The sequence below is a fragment of the Salminus brasiliensis genome, chromosome 12, assembly GCF_030463535.1.
Source record: "Salminus brasiliensis chromosome 12, fSalBra1.hap2, whole genome shotgun sequence".
NCBI lineage: Eukaryota > Metazoa > Chordata > Actinopteri > Characiformes > Bryconidae > Salminus > Salminus brasiliensis.
Genome location: NC_132889.1, coordinates 5,012,817 through 5,030,908, shown reverse-complemented (window position 1 = coordinate 5,030,908; position 18,092 = coordinate 5,012,817). Strand labels below are relative to the sequence as shown.

The window sequence follows — 18,092 nt, the reverse complement described above, 5'->3', positions numbered from 1 at the left end:
CCATGCGGGTACTGTTGGTGGCGTATTTGACTAACTCTGGCTCGTGTGTTTTGTTCTCTTTGCAGCAATTTGGTAAAATCTTAGATGTTGAGATCATTTTTAATGAGAGAGGATCTAAGGTATGTATTCATTGGCTTTCCTCTGCATGTCCTCATGTATATACACCTGTATTTATCTATATATGTATATATTTCTGTGGGAAAACTGTTCTGTAGAATGAAATGCACAGTAATGTTGTGATACTTTGTTGTGATAAATACTGTTGAGTATTATGGTGTATATAACCTATATGTATATCATGTATAATGTAATGTTTATACAGTGCGTATGTAGAAAGACTACATGAAGTTTAGTGAGGTGTTTAGTATGCTTTTTCTCTGAGTAACTTGTGTTGCATACAGTACACATCAGCTGCTGTAGATCTGCTGTTAACTCCCTATTTAAACACACACACATTTGTTAATCACTTCATTGCCCTGCACAGTTCAGGTGTTTCATTGGAAATTGTTGGTTTTTTAAACGAAACCTGATCTCTCACTCTCTCTAATCAGTTACTTAATACTTACCTGGAGTTTTAGCACCAATCCAGACTCTGAACAGAAATAGAGAGATATATGAGCTCTATGAGGGAGATGCTATGAACGAGGCATGCTAACAAGTGTGCACTTTACAAGAAGTTCACTTTACTTTATCATTCGTCTTACAGATAGCTATAGATATGTAGTTCTTTGTTTCTGCACAGTGTTGATTTACAGCCTTTATTGTTTTTTTTTTATCCTTTTTTATTTCAGTACATTTAATTTCCTCTGTTATGAACTGTTAAAGGTATTCTCTCTTTTCTTTTATTATTATGATTATCATTATTTCTCGCTATTCAGATTACTTTGACTTTCTTTTGGAGATGATTTCATTTCATTTTCAGTGTTTGTTTAGATTTACTAAAGAAAAATTCAGCAATGAATAAACAGATAAATAAGTCCTACTGTTCACGCCTTTGGCTTAATTGTTGCCCATCTCGATGCTTGCATGGTGCAGGGGCAAATAAAAGGAGCAGGGAGCTCTGTAAAAGCAGCAACAGCAGTAATGTGTAAGAGAATGGGAGTGAGGTAGAGCTCAAGTGGTTTTTATTACTATTACTCTTTTTTGTTTGTTTGTTTGTTTTTTTTTGTCCTGGGGCGTTTTTTTCTGACTGAATTAATGATGTGCATGTTGTTCTCCCCCCTTCTCCCACCTGCATGCAGGGTTTTGGTTTCGTAACTTTCGAAAGTAGTGCCGATGCGGACAGGGCGAGGGAGAAATTACACGGCACGGTGGTAGAAGGCCGTAAAATAGAGGTGCATGTAACAAATATTTCCCTTCTCGAAAAAACAACAGCTCTCTTTTTTGCTTTCGCTCTTCCGTTTCTTACTCTTTTTTTTTCTCTTTTTCCGTTTTGATATATTTTTGTGTGTTTTTGTTTTTCCGTTTCTGTGTTTTTTCTGTGTCTGCTTCACACCCATCTCACTCTCAGATGTATCGTTCCTCTTTTCATGTGTGTGCCACACCCCCACCCCACCCACCCCCTCTCATAACCCACCCTACCCCACCCCATACTCTCCTTTTTCTCCCTCTCCCCTTCCTCCCTTGTTTGGTTTCACCTCATGTCCTACACTCATTGAACTCTGACAGTTGTATCGCTGTAATATATGCAGTGTATATTTCCGTCGATTTCTCCGACCTACAGTCAGTGCATACGGTCCCTCTCTATTACCCTAATTAGTTTCCTGAAGTCGGCATTCACTTGTGTTATCAATTGATCTCCTTTTCCTTTTGTTTTCCGTTTCTTTTTTTTCCCCTTTTTTTTTATATTTACTTTTCCGTTCTTTCCTTTAAGAACATATGTTGGCTTAACAAGCAAATGGGTGCAGTAAAAGTCGTCGTCAGGCAGAGAGCAGACAGCTATTGTGTGATGAGACCTTATTGCAGGGTTGATGAGGGATACACGGTGGCTCGAAACTAAGCAGGCTAAATCCAGCACAAGTCCTAATTGGGCTGCTACGGCCTCGCCGAGGAGGAGGAGGTGATTAAGGCCCCCACAGCTGCTCCAGCCTCCTCTAACTCAACTCCCCGTTCCACTCATTTTACAACCCGCAAGACACAACTTTAAAATAAAGAAATAAAGAAATAAAAGAAGAGAAAGAGCTATAAGGAACAAACTTAACCCATTAATGTCCGTATCCGAGCTCCATTCTGAAGAGCGTATTAACTCGCAAACCATACGGACAAAGTCTTACCCTTTACTGCATGAATTTCAGACACCCAGAATACAGATATGTGGGGAATTCGCTTTACAGAACCAGCTCTGTGGCCTCCCCCTGCTAAACGACCACCTCTAAACCTGGTCGTCGGACATGAACGGGTTAAGGAAGTAGCTGCGTAATGCAACTGTGAAGAAACAATGAGTTTGTCGCCACTGATTCCCACTCAACACTGTCTCCACTTTTAAAGACCTCTCTCTCTTTTATGATTTTTTTTTTATTTATTGAATTATTTCGTTAATTTTTTTAATAGTAAATCAGTTGCTTTGTTTACACATTTATTCCTTTTTTTTTTTTAATTCCGATATGACCTGGTGTCGCCTTTTAGTAAGATATTGCATATTTTGCTTCTCATCCCCCCCCCCTCCTCCTCCTCCTCCTCCTCCTTCTCCTACGGTAGCTCGTAGAGCCCTCACCAAACTCTCAATAACCATGGTAACAATACACTCTCGCGCGGGGCGGTGGTTCCCAATGGTAAGTGGAGAAATCCATCTGCCATCTCACGTACTCCGCGCTGAAACCACGTGATCGTTTTTTGAATTTTTCCTTTCGTTGATTTCATTTCGATTTATTTTTGACTTGTTATTGAGTTCCTTGATGCTATTTTCTCTTGGTACACGTGTACTTGAGTGTACATCTAGCTGCGTGCTGCGAGGCACTGATTGGACTGGACTGACTCGTGCACACTCAGATTGTTAACTCCATTATTGTGTTAAACAATGCACCCTGTTTTATTAATTTTTTTGGTTTCGTTTTTTTATCCTTTTGTTAGCTGTCGTTCAAGCTGGAATGATTAAACAATTATTTTCTTTGATTTTTGACTTTATTTTATTTCCTTTTTCCCTTTTCTTTTTTTTTTTTTGTTTTTCTTCTTGCGATGAAACGAAAGGCTCTTGGCCTGAGTGTTTGAATGCTCAGTGTTGCTTTTTTCCAAACGATACCTACCTACTCTCGAGGTTTAGTGTATGTTGCACAATGCCTAACTTGTTTGTCCTTCTCGTTTCCTTTTCCTCCTTTTCGTCCTGACATTTTCCCTCTTTTCCTTTAACCTAGTCGCTCCTCCCCTATTCCACTGCATGCTCTCTCATGTAAGAGAAGCGTTCTGTTCGTTTGTTGAGTGCATTTTGTGTGTTTCTGTTGGTTTCTTTTTCCACATTTCCTTTCAACTCGGTCATAATTATCGACGACGCATGCTGAGCAGTCTCTTTACGATGAATCTATCGTAACTATGTTTTTCTTTATTTGCTTTGTATGTCCTTATTATTTTTTTTTTTCATTTATTTTGTTAGTATTGACGAATGAGATTTCTTTAAGTCAACTGTCTGTTATGACAACTGTAATTATTTGGACTACGTTCATATACTTACTGTAATGCATGCCAAAGACATAGACATTTTTTTCAAATATATAACCCAGCCTCTTTAGCGGCATCGGTCCTGACTTTGCCTTCTTTGTGCTCAGGTTAACAATGCAACAGCACGGGTAATGACAAACAAAAAGACCGTCAACCCATATGCAAACGGTAAGAGTCATCAACTCTCTCAGAGTCATCAAAACGCCAGATTTATAACTTTTTTATTTTTTTATTTTAAAGCTGCATGCAAATGAGTCACTTTATGTCTTTGTTGTAACAACAGACCACACGAGATGAGTCTTTCTCCTGGAGAACACCTACAGGCTTCAGTGTTTTCCTCTCACACATGGTTGCCACATGATTCATCCATCTGCTAATGCTTGCTTTCAAGAGCGAATACATGCAGTCTTAGGCAAAAGTTTGGGAACCCAATTTAAAAAATAGAGAACCGGTGTCTGAAGGGAGAGAAGCATTTGGACTGTACGCAGTGTTCTGGCAAGAGGCCTCGTGCAGCTCCACCAAAGCTCCATAGGGCAGTAGCGGCGAGCCAGCCTGTAGTGGGAATGGCAAAGAGGGTACTCCCCCTATTATTATTATTAGTGGGGCATCAACATAACTCATAATCCCAATTAGCCTGTAGGTGTTCTGCTAAAACATCTAGACCAGACAGTGTGTTTTGGAAACAAGTTGTGTGTCTGTGACTGATGAAGTCCAAATAGAACATCTTGACCACGGCCAGCAAAAGTACATTTGGAGAAAAGGGGCAGAATTTTATGAAAAGAACACCTGAACAACTGTTAAGCACAGGAGTAGATAGATCATACTGTGGGTTTGCGCTGCAGCCAGTGACACAGCGAAGAACGCATTCAATTATAAACCAGCATGTGGACTGTTCGCAGTGTTCTGGCAAGAGGTCTCGTGCAGCTCCACCAAAGCTCCATAGGGCAGTAGCGGCAAGCCGGCCTGTAGTGGGAATGGTAGAGAGGGTATACCCCTTATTAATAATAATATTATTATTATTATTAGTGGGGCATCAACATAACTCGTAATCCCAATTTGGTGCTGCCAGTCAACCCACCCGTTCGAAGTTCCCTCTAGCACTAGCAATGCTCCCAACACTAGGAGGGTAACTTAACACATGTCTCCTATGATAAATACAAAGTCAGACACTGATGCTACATAGCTGAAAGCGTTGGGTCCCCACCTCAGACGCCTGCCCCGGCCAACATTGTTTTAAGAGTGGTGAGGGGAGAGAGAGCACCATCTACCCATCCAGAGTAAGCATGGGCATTTGTGCTCTCTCGGACCCTGGCTGCTGATGGCAAAGCAGCTTAGCTCGGGAATCGAACATGCTACCCTTTTTTTTTGTAGCAAACACAGCCTTTATAGCTGATCAAAACACAATATTGTCAGCAAACCTTAATGAGCAGTTATGTGTTATGTCTTTTATTATACTGTATAATATTAACATATCAAAATATCATTAATGTGGCTTTTTTAGATAAGGTTTTAGACCTTGATCAGGCCTGAGGCCCAAGGTCATTCATTACGCTAAGGAACTGTCAGCTGAATCAAATTTCCAAGCTTTATAATTATCTGACTCTTCACAGTCTATACTAACCATAATTAAACTCTTAAGCAACTGTGTGAAGATCTGAAAATGAAAGGAATCAAAGCCCACGAAGCTCTTGAGATGATGAAGTCTATGAGAAGGCTCTAGCCAGGAGATAGCCAAGTGTTTTCAGCTTACAGTGTCTACAGTGCAGACTGGTAATAGGAAATGGCAGTTCAGGGGAATTGTGGAGGTCAAGATAAGATCTGGAAGACCAAGAACAATCTCTGAGAGAACTGCTCGAAGGCTAATCAAAACTATCAAGAACCTGTATGAAAGTTTAGCTGAGTGAAGAGAGTGTTGCACCGTTCTACTGTGCAGCATTGCTTCCACAAACATAATCTTGAAGGAAGAGTCACATTACCTGCAACCTTGTTGCAAAGGTCAACGTTTGAAATACGCTGCTAAAACATCTAGACCAGACAGATGAGTTTTGGAAACAAGTGGTGTGGACTGATGAAGTCAAAATAGAACATCTTGGCCACGGCCAGCAAAAGTACGTCTGGGCAGAATTTTATGAAAAGAACACCTGACCAACTGTTAAGCACAGGAGTAGATAGATCATGCTTTGGGTTTGCGCTGCAGCCAGTGACACAGTGAAGAACACATTCATTTATATACCAGCACATTTTAGAAGCGAACAAACATCACATCGTTTGGCATATATAGACTGTATTAACGACGTGAAAATCTCTTTGGGAAAATGTTGGATTATTCTTTTACAATTTTATTACCCTGTAAGATGAACAACTGCAAAAGAGGCCCAGTGCTGAAGGGGTTAAGAAGAAGAAGAGTGTGCATACCACGCTGTAGCACATAAGCAGTCCTCTTTTCAAACTTTGAATAGAAGATGAAACCCGAGACGACCTCTGAGATGTCAGCTGGCTTTTTTTTTTTTTTTTTTTTCCTCAAGGCGGTTTTCCACTGACAGGCCATTTGTAGGAGTTAGAGCCTGAGAGAGCTCTGTCAGGCTGACTGTCCGTTCCCAGCTCTGCATGACAGCAGCAGGCCTCTGCTATGGACCCTCCGCTGGCATCATTAAAACAGTGGCCGGCTCCCACCTCGCCGCTTCTAGTTAACTAGGACTCGCTTCTTCTTGTCCCGCGCGGGATCAAACGGATACTCATGAAAAGGTTCAGCGGCAACATGCTAATGTCATCTCTATCTCTCTCTTTCTCTCTCTCGCTCGTCGTTTAGGCTGGAAGTTGAATCCTGTTGTGGGTGCAGTCTACAGCCCAGAATTCTATGCAGGTGAGTGTAGAAACTGAACCCAGTCAAACCTAATGTCTTGTCGGGCGTCTTCTGAGGACGATGATCCCCCATTAACATTGTCAGATCTGGTCCCTTTTCCTGAGTAGTGAATGTGCTGCATGTCCACATTGATCAGTAAAAATAGATTAGCATGTGGAATTGAAGCTTTCTGTGCTACGGTGTTTTCTGTGACTATTTAAAAGTAGCTTCATGCTGTCCTTATTGTTGGATGCGCTGTGGTAAGCTAGCGTGCCACGTATACGTTCAGAACACAAGGATGCTATGGAAAAAGCTGTACCACACAGAAATTGCTGCTGTGTCGTACGTTTGGGAATGTATCATGTTAGCATTAACATTTATCTGGTGAATTTGTGTGTCCATCATCTGCCTCTCATCCGTTATTAGTGAATGTATGTGTTTGTCAGTGGCTTTTGTTCGAAACTCTAGTGAAACTCATTTCAAGCACCAAATCAATTCGTCCACATGAGTAAAAATGTATATTTTTACAGGAAATATGAAGAATTTCTAAACTCAGATTTCAGTTTTTCACATTTAGGGTCAGAGTATCTCCTCACACTGTGCTCACAGAGTCACATGGGGTCTCATTATAGCTGAGACTGCTCTAAACATTTTCATATAAAACATATGCGTATGATCTAGAGCTGGACAATATGATGATATTTTATCATATCAATATAAATGTTGTTATCGTGATAACAGCATGCTTTTCTAAACATATGGAGGATACTTTTAGTGCTTAATAATCCCTGATCAGCTGCAGGTTTCATTACTAACAGTGTACTTAGACTGGGTTAATTAGATAAAGAGCAGCAGATGTTGAATAAAAATCACTGTTAAAATCACTGTGTAGTACGGGAGAGTATCTGAATAGTGGGTTATAAGAATCTGTCACTACTGATGTATTTAGTCTGTGATTACATGTATCATGATAAATCAAGTATCACGAAAAAAGTCTTTAAATTTTGTGATATAGCATTTTTAACATCGCCCAGCCCTAATATGATCTTATAAGCAAGTGCCTTTAAAGGTGAATTTACGAAGAGAATAAATGGAGAAAATGTCCAGATGATTAACAACAGAAAAACAAGCTGAGAGTGGAGGCCTACACCGCACTTGAAAATCAGTGTGAATGGGCTACATGTTTGCCAGGGTATTATAACCCTCCCACAGTTGCTGCATATTTGTGGGCGGAGCCTAGACGGGTGACTTCCCCTCATTCACACAGCAGCCAATTTGCTTATTACGTTACACTCAGGGTAAGAACAGGGTAATTAATCAGTCAGCAGCTCTGAGAACGTATTAATTAAATTAAGCCACATGTTTCCATTCAACCAAACACAGCAGAGTCAACACATACAGACTTTGTCACCTACACATAAAATATAATTAAAATTAATGTCCGGGGTTTTTTTTTTTTTAGTTTGTCATTTAAACAACTCTCTTTGTTAATTTTTACGAGTGCGAGAGGTGAAGCGACTTTACTTTTATGGCTTGCTTTGTGGTCTGTGACCATCTGTACTGCACAGCAAACTTCTTTTGGACAGACACCACCTAAACTTTCGCAGTGTGCCCACATCTAGTGCCTGTGAACTGTGGAGGCTGCAGCAAGTGGAGCTCCTTTTCTTTCCACATACAGTCATGTGAAAAATTAGGACACCGTATAAAAACCTGTTAACAAGCTAACCGTAATCAACCCTAAAACCTAACCCCAACCTAAACCTGAAATCTAACCTTGGGTAACCCCTTAAGAGCAGGGTTACATTCCATAGACAGTCATTTACATTCGGCTTAGAGTTCAGTTGCATTTAATAGGCATCAGTTTGAATGCTAGCTGAATGTCAGACGAGCATCTACAATGGATCATCCAAGTAAAGTGCTATTAGTGTTTTTTTTATATATCTATTTAATAAAAGTAGCACGACTGACTGTTTTCTGGTCTGCGACTTCAGAAAAGCTTCATATCTTAACCTCTTATGATCCGTGACGTTTATTACACACTAAGGATTACTAATCGGTAACTACATGCAAAGCAATGCAAAAGTTATTGGAACAGCAGGTAAAAAGACCAGGAGCCACCAGTGGTTCTGAAGAGTTTGAGAGGTTAGTCTACGAAGTTCTTTAAGTATTGTGACGTTCTGTTTTTTGCCATATTGCCCACCCTTACCAGCCCATTTCTGCCATTTCTCTCTTTCCGACATATGTGAATCTGGCAGTTGCTCTTTACATTGTGTCCAAATCTCATGATGAACGGACCAATAGAAATGCTCCGAAAACACTTGGACTTCCATTGAAAATTATTTTTTTTCCCCTTATTTTTTCCTGTAAAGTTGTCGTTTTGGAGATACGAGCTTCTTTGAGCGACAGCGACGCTATTCCAGTATTTCTCCTCATATTGCATATTTTCCATCTATAACAGCAGCAGCCTTTGTTCATTTATGTACTCCAGGTCTCCACGTCTGAGAGCCGCAAACCATAAAAATTACAGAGCTCGAACAAAGTAAAAGCGAAGCGGATGCGGCGTAAGGTCTGCCTTTAAACTGCTGTATTATTTGAGAGAAAAAAAGCAGTGGATGAAAAGGTTGCCATTTGTCGGCTTCAGTGGTTTCAGAGTGTATAAAGAGTGACCTTAATCTGTGGGCTTCTCCGGGACGGGCCTTGGCACAGCCTCAGAGCGCTGGCAGAGCCAATGGAGAGCCATTATTCCAACCACCCAAAGCGTCCAGCTCACACTGTGTGTGACTGCATGTGTATGTGTGTGTGTGAGTGTGTGTGTGTGTGGGGGGGGGCATTGGAGGGGGGGGTGGTTACCCCGATGGCAGGGGGCTTATAGACTTGGTCATCACAAGCACAAACACAGAGCGCATCTATGAAAACATATGTGTGATCAAGCGAGGCTGCAGGCCTCGGGGGCCTGCTTTCATTTTATAGGCCTTGAAACGGAGCGGGGGCAGCGCTGGAGGAGGAGGTGGGGACGCGGCACCAAACTCTTTCACTTCCGCCGTCAGCCTCGTCTGTCTCGGCCGTGACCTTCCCGTCACCGTTCCGATAAAAAATAGTGCAATTTTATGCTAACAGGAACAGTGCGATTCGCTTTCGTCTCACCTTTCAAAAGTCTCCGAGCAGCCCCGCGTCCCATTAGTGCGCATATGCTCGGGCCCATCAAACACCCCGCCTGTTTATTCGTCCTCCTGTTTTAATTATAATCAGTGTGTCATTAATATGGAGCGATAGTGCTGATGCAGGAGAACGCCTGGAATCTGGAATTTCTTCGGGTTCAGAGTTTAAAATATGGGCCGCCGATCTGTCCCGGGGCCCTTCCAGATGGAAAGCTGGCACCACAGGGGGTGCTGGCGAGCCCACCGAGCACTGAAGAAGTGACTAAGCTCCGTCTGCAGCTACAGCAGAAGAGTCTGAAGAGGCAGCCTCGTAGCAATGTTTGTGCAGGGACCATTTTTTAAGCCTTTGGTTTACGGGCTGCTGGGAGATGTGCGCCGAGCTCCGTGTTAAACAAGGCAAGCTCGGCCTCCACTTGAACCAGAGCTAACCTGGGGCGTGGCTGTTGGTTTTACGGCGGCTTCGACGTTCATTAGCAGATCGTGGGCAAGGGCAGGAGGCTGTGAAAGCTATCAGGAGGAGGAGGCGTGGGGACGGCCGGTGAACGGGACCCCGCTAGCCCGAGGCCGCGATCACTGATTAAGTGTTTCGCCTGAGCGAGATTAAGCTGCCGTTAGAAAATGCTGGCGGTTAGCTTTCTCCAAGATTATACAAAAGCAGTAGAAGAGAAGGAGGAGGAGAAGCCCCCTCACCTCACGTTCCAGCCACAAGGTTAAGAGGAACGTAAGCCTGGAGACGAAAATCGGAAGCTTGCGTTGAAGCCGGCAAACCAGCATGTATTCATCTCTGAAGCAACTTCGGTAGAAGAGTATCTTGAAAGTCGCACACATTAGGAGGAACCCACTCTTTTTGGCGGGTGCTTTTTTGGGGTAGCCACAGTCTATAGTTTAGAGAAGTGGGCTCTGGATCAGAAGGTCACTGATTTGATTTCCAGGACTGGCATCCACCAAGTTATTGACACTTATTGAACTTTTACAGGCAGATTTTAAGCTGAAATGTGCAAACTTATCAACATCAGCTGTGTGCAGTTTCCAACTCTGAATGTGCAATTTGAGCTCCAAATGTGAACTGTTATGTGCAGTTCAGGCTTTAATGTGCACACTTTGAGCTTAAAAGCCTTAAAAGCAAGTACATTTAGTGCATTTTAGTGCACATTTAGATTGTTGTAAGCTTTGAATGTTCACACATATTGAACCTTTAACACTTTTTGAGCTGTGTATGTCTTTTACACAGAGAAATACACAGTTCAAGCTGCGTGAATTTTCTGTTCCACCTTAAAGGTGCAGCAGTTACATCTGAAGTCCCCACATCGTTTAAGGTGGAACGGAACATGTGACCAAGAATTTATTAAATAAAATAAATTTATTAAATTAATTTAAGTAAGGATTCAGGATTGCACCTGTTTTTCCCATCAAGTTTATTCACACATTTGTTCACTTCTATAAAGAACATATTTGTTCATAACTCTTTTTGAACGTCTTCACCTGTGCACTGCAAAGTGTGCTGCAGGCGTATTAAACATGAAAAGACCGTCAGAACATTCAGAAAACACTGAAAACACTGAAACCCTGGAAGAGAATTCCACTGCGCAGATATGCTATCTCAGAAGACAACGTGCCGCATTGGGTGGAGGGAATGGTGGGAACGTGGTGGAGGTGGTGGTGGTGGTGGGGGTGTTCTTGGGGGATGTAAGAAGAGCGCTGCTTGGCTGTTTCATTACTGGGTGGCGAACGGAGGAGATTGTTTGGTGGGGAGGAACAATGGGGAATGACCCTGACATGTGTAAGGAGATGATTAAACATGTACATTAATTAAGTCTCTTTTTGTAAATGCATTTGAACAGTGTGCTCACTTTGAGATAAAACACCATTTGGATTACAAAGCCACTAATGACAGAAGAGTTGGGGGGGGGGGGGTAGTTTGCGTTAGCCGGGTACCGCCCCCATTGTTAGGAAGCTTAGAAAGCAAATTACAAGTAGCCTTTAAGTGAAACGAAAAAAAGAAGCTCTTTTAAGGTTTGATTTCCTTTTATTGTGACCGTTGCTATTTTCTCTTCTGCATCCATTTGGTACGGCCAGTGTTTTATCTAGAACCCTGCTTCCTTCTCTTTGTTTTTGTGCACCCTGCAATCTCAAAATTGCGGGTCTTCTTAAATGGTTCTTGGCTTGGACGTATCTCCCAAGCTGGGTTAAAACCTTCAGTATATTTGTACCACCTTCGTCTTTCCATACTGGACTTGCCATACAGAACACACTGTAAATTTGAGCCACTAACGGTTATTTTGCTGATTGGTCGATTAATCCTGCGATTATTATAAAAATTCTATATCACAATATTTAAAGACGTTTTTCACGATACACATTATTTATCACGACACATGTAACCACAGAATAAATACATTAGTAGCAACAGACTCTTCAATTGCTCTTCATTCTTCATTACATCAGTCGAATTACACTGTTAGTAATGAAACTTGTTGTGAGGTGATCAGTGTTTATTAAGCACTAATAACATCCTCGATATGCATAGAAGAACATAGTGTTTCTCACGATAACAAAATATATGTACATTTATAATAAATTTATAATTTATCATGATACGATAAAATATCGTCATATTGCCCAGCCCTATGATTAATTTTCCTCCAAAAAAAGTTTGGTTGAACTTATTTAATTCCTTTATTTTGATTATAACTGAACTGTAAACTGTAAATAAACTGTAAACTGTAAATAAAGTTTTATGAAGTGCAAAACTGTAGATGTAAACAAGAACCTCAGCAGAACTGTCAGGAGCACATAGGGGTATTTATACCCCTTATCAAAGTATATGTGGCCCTGTGTAAGAAATGTGCTTAAAATAATGTCAGACTAAAGTAATTACGTATGGTTGATATCCAGTCGAGCCCAAAGCTCACAAACGCACACTCTGGCAACACCAACCAGCGCCATGGTGTTTGACTGTGTGGGATCAGTGGGTGTTTACATTAGGCTCTGTTTGTTGACATATCATGAAGAAGTACTGTGTTATGGGTCATCAGAACATTAAAATTTACTTTTATATCTAATATTAAATATAATTTCATCTTTATGACCTTCTTATAACTTCACTTTATCAGTTATCAATACAATCCCAGAATTCCTTTACATATAAACTCTGGGGTCTGTTTTCCTACTGGAATTTCCCCACTGCGGGACTAATAAAGGACTATATTATCTTATCTTCCATTGTCCTTGTTTTTACTATGCGGTAGAGAGCAGCTTCTCACACAGGCACCACATGTGGACGGTCCAGTGCTAGGCATGAACCAGCCTTTAATATGAATTGACAACAGTTACTGTGGTTCGGCCGTTTCTGGCGGTCCATCGTCTAGAATAGCGCCCGTGTGTTTTCTCTTCAGGTGCTCGTGCATCGCGTGAGTGCTCCTTTGTCGTATGCCTTCGGTACTTTGCCCAGTGTACTAACCACCTTTGGGTTTCGTGCTGATTTCAGGTTCTCATACTGTCAATGCTTTGGGTCATGATTAAAATAAGAATTGTAATAATGCTGCGTTGACTTAAAATATTGATATTAAAGCATTTTCAGTGTTGACGTCATAAACTGTGCCGACTAAGTATGCGGCAGCCGTACTGTGAATAAATACAGTTCAATCAGTCAATTAAGGAAACTTTATGTATAGCCCATGTATATAAAGTATATATATATATATGGATAATACAATAATAAGAGATAAATAATAGAAAACAATACAAATGCAAACAAGCAATAAAATATTATGGTTAATATTATAGTAAAACTAAAAGAAGTGAAACAATTAAAAAATGGATTAAAACTAAAATTGAACAAAAATCATTAAAAGAAATATTATAGTAATGGTAAATACAAATTAGTGAATAATAAGATCATCTTTTTTAAATAAGGGTCATGCAGGTGCACACAAGTCTTACATCACCAAGCACAATGACAATTCATTAGAAGGGATGTCCACAAACATTTGGACATATAGTGTAGAATAAAGTTAATCAAGTTACTAAACATTTAGACTAATTCTATAGACTGGACTGGTCTTTATCTGGAGACTGGACTGGTTTCATTTTGGAGACTGGTCTCATTCTGGAGACTGGACCGGTCTGATCTTATTCTGGAGATTGGGCTGGACTGGACTGATCTTAATCTGGAGACTGAACTGATCTTATTCTGGAGACTGGACTGGTCTGATCTTATCCTGGAGATGACTGGTCTGATCTTATTCTAGAGACTGGACTGGACTGATCTTATTCTGGAGACTGGACTGGTCTCATTCTGGAGACTGGACTGGACTGATCTTATTCTGGAGACTGAACTGGTCTTATTCTGGAGACTGGGCTGATCTTATTCCGGAGACTGGACTGGTCTCATTCTGAAGACTGGTCTCATTCTGGGGACTGGACTGGTCTGATCTTATTATGGAGACTGGACTGGTCTCATTCTGGAGACTGGACCGATCTTATTATGGAGACTGGACTGATCTTATTCTGGAGACTGGACTGATCTTATTCCGGAGACTGGACTGGTCTCATTCTGGAGACTAGACTGATCTTATTCTGGAGACTGGACTGGTCTCATTCTGGAGACTAGACTGATCTTATTCTGGAGACTGGACTGGTCTCATTCTGGAGACTGGCCTGTATCGGTGCGTAGACTGTGTAGATCTTGCCCCCACGCTCAGATCCACTCAGAGATGATGGGTGGTCTTGTTCTTCGCTTTGCTTTTGTTTACACTCCATGCCATTTAGTCCGCCCCCTCTCCCTCCCCCAGTTTGTCCCCAAGATACGACCCACGCAGAAGCCAGTGAGAGAAATGATAGCACTACAAAGCAGTTGTTCACTTTTATAGCTTTAATAAGGAGCTGCCTCCTGCCTGTGTGAGCATCTGCTTCAGCACACACACACACACACACACACACACACACACACACACACACACACACACACACTCCACGGTCCTTATTCATTCACAGCAGCACTGCAGCACTCTTCCTCTTTCTCTCTGTCTCTTTTCCTTCCTTCATGCCCTGCTCTCTTACTCCTGTTCTCTTTCTGTATGTCTCTCCCTTTGTCATCCACCCCTTTCTCTCTCTCTCTCTCTCTCTCTCTCTCTCTCTCTCTCTCTCCTCTACCCCTTTTCTGTCTCTCTCACCCATCTCTCACTTTCCCGCTGTGGTCTTTCTGTCTTTTACAGCTAACAGAATTGTGACAGTCCTTCAGTCTAAGCATTTCAAATAATATAAACATTGATATATTTTGACTGTTTTCTGTAATAACTACATAACATGATACTTTTACTTCCAGTACTTAAGTGGTACATTGTATAATAAACTACTTGGAAATACTTAAGTACAAAAATGCTGAATACTTTAGTACTTCCACTTAAGTCTGGAGCTTAAAGACGCTTCTACTTCTACTCAGGACCCCTTTTTGATCAAGCACCTGTACTTTTACTCAGGTCTGGGTCTCTAGTACTTTATGCATGTCTAGTTATGTGACCTACATCTCTCAGTATTGTTTACATGATGCTCAAACATCCAGATGTTTAAATATGTACAAAGATTTTTAAGGGGTTTTACTCGTGACTGTATGTCGCGCTGCTGTCCCGATTTTCTCAAATCAGTGAAATCCAATGCATTACTCTTTGCTTGGTTCACTCGTTTTCCCTCTTTGTTCCTGAATATGCTGTTAATTAATTTGACAGGAATTTCCCTCAATCCCACTCCTTCAAATGAAAGGACAGACACGTGTCTCCAGCTCTAGGGGCTCGCCTGAGGGTTTATGATGAGGTGACGGAGGATGAAATAGAACAATTATTGTGCTCACCTTTTACCGCAGCCCTCTTTTCTTCCAGTTCTCAATTTTTCATAAGCCAAATGAATGATTCAATGTTTCTATTACACTTTTATTAGATCTCTTTTTTTTTTTCTTTCTTTCTTTCTTTTTTTTAAAAACCTGCATAATTAAAGAATGGAACGTCGTCTCCTCCTCTACAGCCTGCTCTCCCCACCATCTCAAATTACACCTCTTGCAAGTCATTTCCACAGTCATCGACCTATTAAGATTAATGATAAAAACAATAGTCTCGCTCTAACTGAGCCCACAAAAGCCCTCCTACATTCTGAGCCCCTCTCAATGGTGAGATTTAAGCCTAATTGGGAGTTTAATTGGCGGTTCTATAGGCCGCAATCTTTCTGGGCGTGTGCAGCCATTTGGGAGGTGCAGCAGTACAGAACGTAGGTGCCAGCTTTGCAGAGTTCTCGTAAACATCAGTGGGATGGGATTTTCTTTAAGAATTATTTTATGCCCTAAAATTCGCATTTTTAATGAGCGAAACATTGTCCAGATGAGATCCGTCGTACTGGCTTCAAAACCAAAGCGAAAAGTGAAAATACATCACTTATCATATTCAAGTCAATGGCCTCTTTTCCACAAACCGTTTTCTGTGGGAAGGCTTAATGACGTAGGGATCCTCTAATCAGCTCCATATTTTTGTCACCTTTCCGGCACAGTGTTTAAAAACGCCAGCAGCACCTCTGTGTCCGATCCACTCGCACCAGCACTCAGCCGTAAAAACCTTGGCTAGCCCTCTGCCCTCTATCATTAAAACTGGTCCACAGTTCAAAGCTATCCGTTTTGCAGTTGAATTTGTAAGTCGTGGCCAGTAGACTTGCTCAGTTTGCGTTTGAAGGCCTGATCCAGTGAGGCTTGACGAGGTTGGCTGCTGGATCTAGCATCAGGCTCTGTCCATTCCTTTAATTTAATTAACATAAAAAACTCAATCAACAAAAATAATGAAAGAAATGTAGTTACATAGCAGTGATGCAGTGGCAATGGCTGAACTCCATGTGTATTTTGTTTGTGTGCTTGTGTGTGTGTGTGTGTGTGTGTTTGTGCATCTGCATGGACAGTGCCAGGCTTTCCATACCCAGCTGCCACAGCGGCTGCAGCATACAGAGGGGCGCACTTAAGAGGGAGAGGACGCACCGTCTACAACACGTTCCGGGCAGCTGCTCCTCCACCACACATCCCTGCATACGGAGGGTGAGTACACATACACACACACACACACACTATGAGCGGGAGATAGCATTGTTGCAGTATTGCAGCATTTTGGGCAACTTTCAGGAGACGGAAAACTGTTCTGTTAAAAAGAGTGGCACAACCATCACCAGCCTTAACCTCAGACTGCAGGTGTGATCTCTGGTAATTCAGAGATCCTGGCTGGGAGTCCCACTAAACATGACTGGCCTCACTTTCTCTGGGTGGGTAGGATGGCCCTCCATCTCCTCCATCCCTCAGCACAATGCTGTCCACTGCAGGCCTCTGTTAACTGGCGGTTAGTGTTCTCCTCCAAGCGTGTTCAGCCACCCAGTCATCTTACGTTAGCTTTAACATTAAGTGCCATTTTGAAAAGATGTGGTGGGGCTTCACGTGACCCGGATTAAGCACTGGCAGCCTCACATGATGGGCGGAGTCTGAACTAGTAGGTGGGAATTTAAAATGACTAAAGTGGGGAAGGATAAAAATGCACTGTACACACAGCAAAATGTGTCCTCCGCATTTAACCCATCTGTGGTAGTGAACACACACTAGTGAACTAGGGGCAGTGAGTACACACACACCCAGAGCAGTGGGCAGCCAACTCCAGCGCCCGGGGAGCAGAGAGGGTAAAGGGCCTTGCTCAAGGGCCCAACAGTGGCAGCTTGCCAAGCCCGGGAATTGAACCCCCAACCTTGGAATCGACAGCCCGTCGCTCTAACCGCTGAGCCACCACTGCCCCAGATCCAACGGTGGCAGCTTGCCGAGCCCGGGAATCGAACCCACTAATGGCTAATGGCTAATGCTAATGGAAGTTAGTGTAGGACATTTTCTATTGTTTTTTTTATCCTGAACTTTTGTGTGTGTGTGTGTGTGTGAGTGAGTGTGTGTGTGTGTGTGTGTGAAATAAGCGCTGTTGTTGCTAACTATAAAATAGCAATTTATTTAACAGGGCTTAGTTTATTCCTGTGCAGCCGAGGCTTTAACTGTGTGAAACATGCACTTTGTGACTTGACATGGGGTCCGAGTGACGTACACGCGAACTAACATGAATTATTTTTGTGTGTGTTTGTGTGTGTTTGTGTGCATCCCTCCAGCGTTGTGTACCAGGACGGATTTTATGGTGCAGATATTTATGTAAGTATAAACTGTTTCTGCATGCTCTCCTTAAGTGTCCGTGCCCCACCCCCCCTCGTAACTCTACTGACTGTAAACCCACCAACCTGATTCACGGCGGCGAGCTGCAGCCCGCCGCGGTTCTCCAGCTCATCTCTTATTCAGGGGTTATCGACTGTATCTTCATTTAAGCTTTTATCTGTTAGATTTGTCATTATGTCAAGTGACCCTGGGACTGGAGTCTGAGATGTTTTTACCAAAC

At 42.1% G+C, this 18,092-nt stretch overlaps 1 protein-coding gene across 11 annotated transcripts in view; it reads left to right on the top strand.

The window, feature by feature from the left end:
* Positions 1-18,092, top strand: part of rbfox1 (RNA binding fox-1 homolog 1) — a 401,841-nt gene that overhangs the window by 349,474 nt on the left and 34,275 nt on the right. For all 11 annotated transcript variants that reach the window (XM_072692947.1, XM_072692950.1, XM_072692944.1 and 8 more), the window contains 6 exons: positions 66-119; positions 1,242-1,334; positions 3,759-3,819; positions 6,461-6,514; positions 16,585-16,717; positions 17,812-17,851. In XM_072692947.1, coding sequence (XP_072549048.1) covers positions 66-119; positions 1,242-1,334; positions 3,759-3,819; positions 6,461-6,514; positions 16,585-16,717; positions 17,812-17,851 — 435 coding nt within the window. The remainder of the gene's footprint in view (positions 1-65; positions 120-1,241; positions 1,335-3,758; positions 3,820-6,460; positions 6,515-16,584; positions 16,718-17,811; positions 17,852-18,092) is intronic.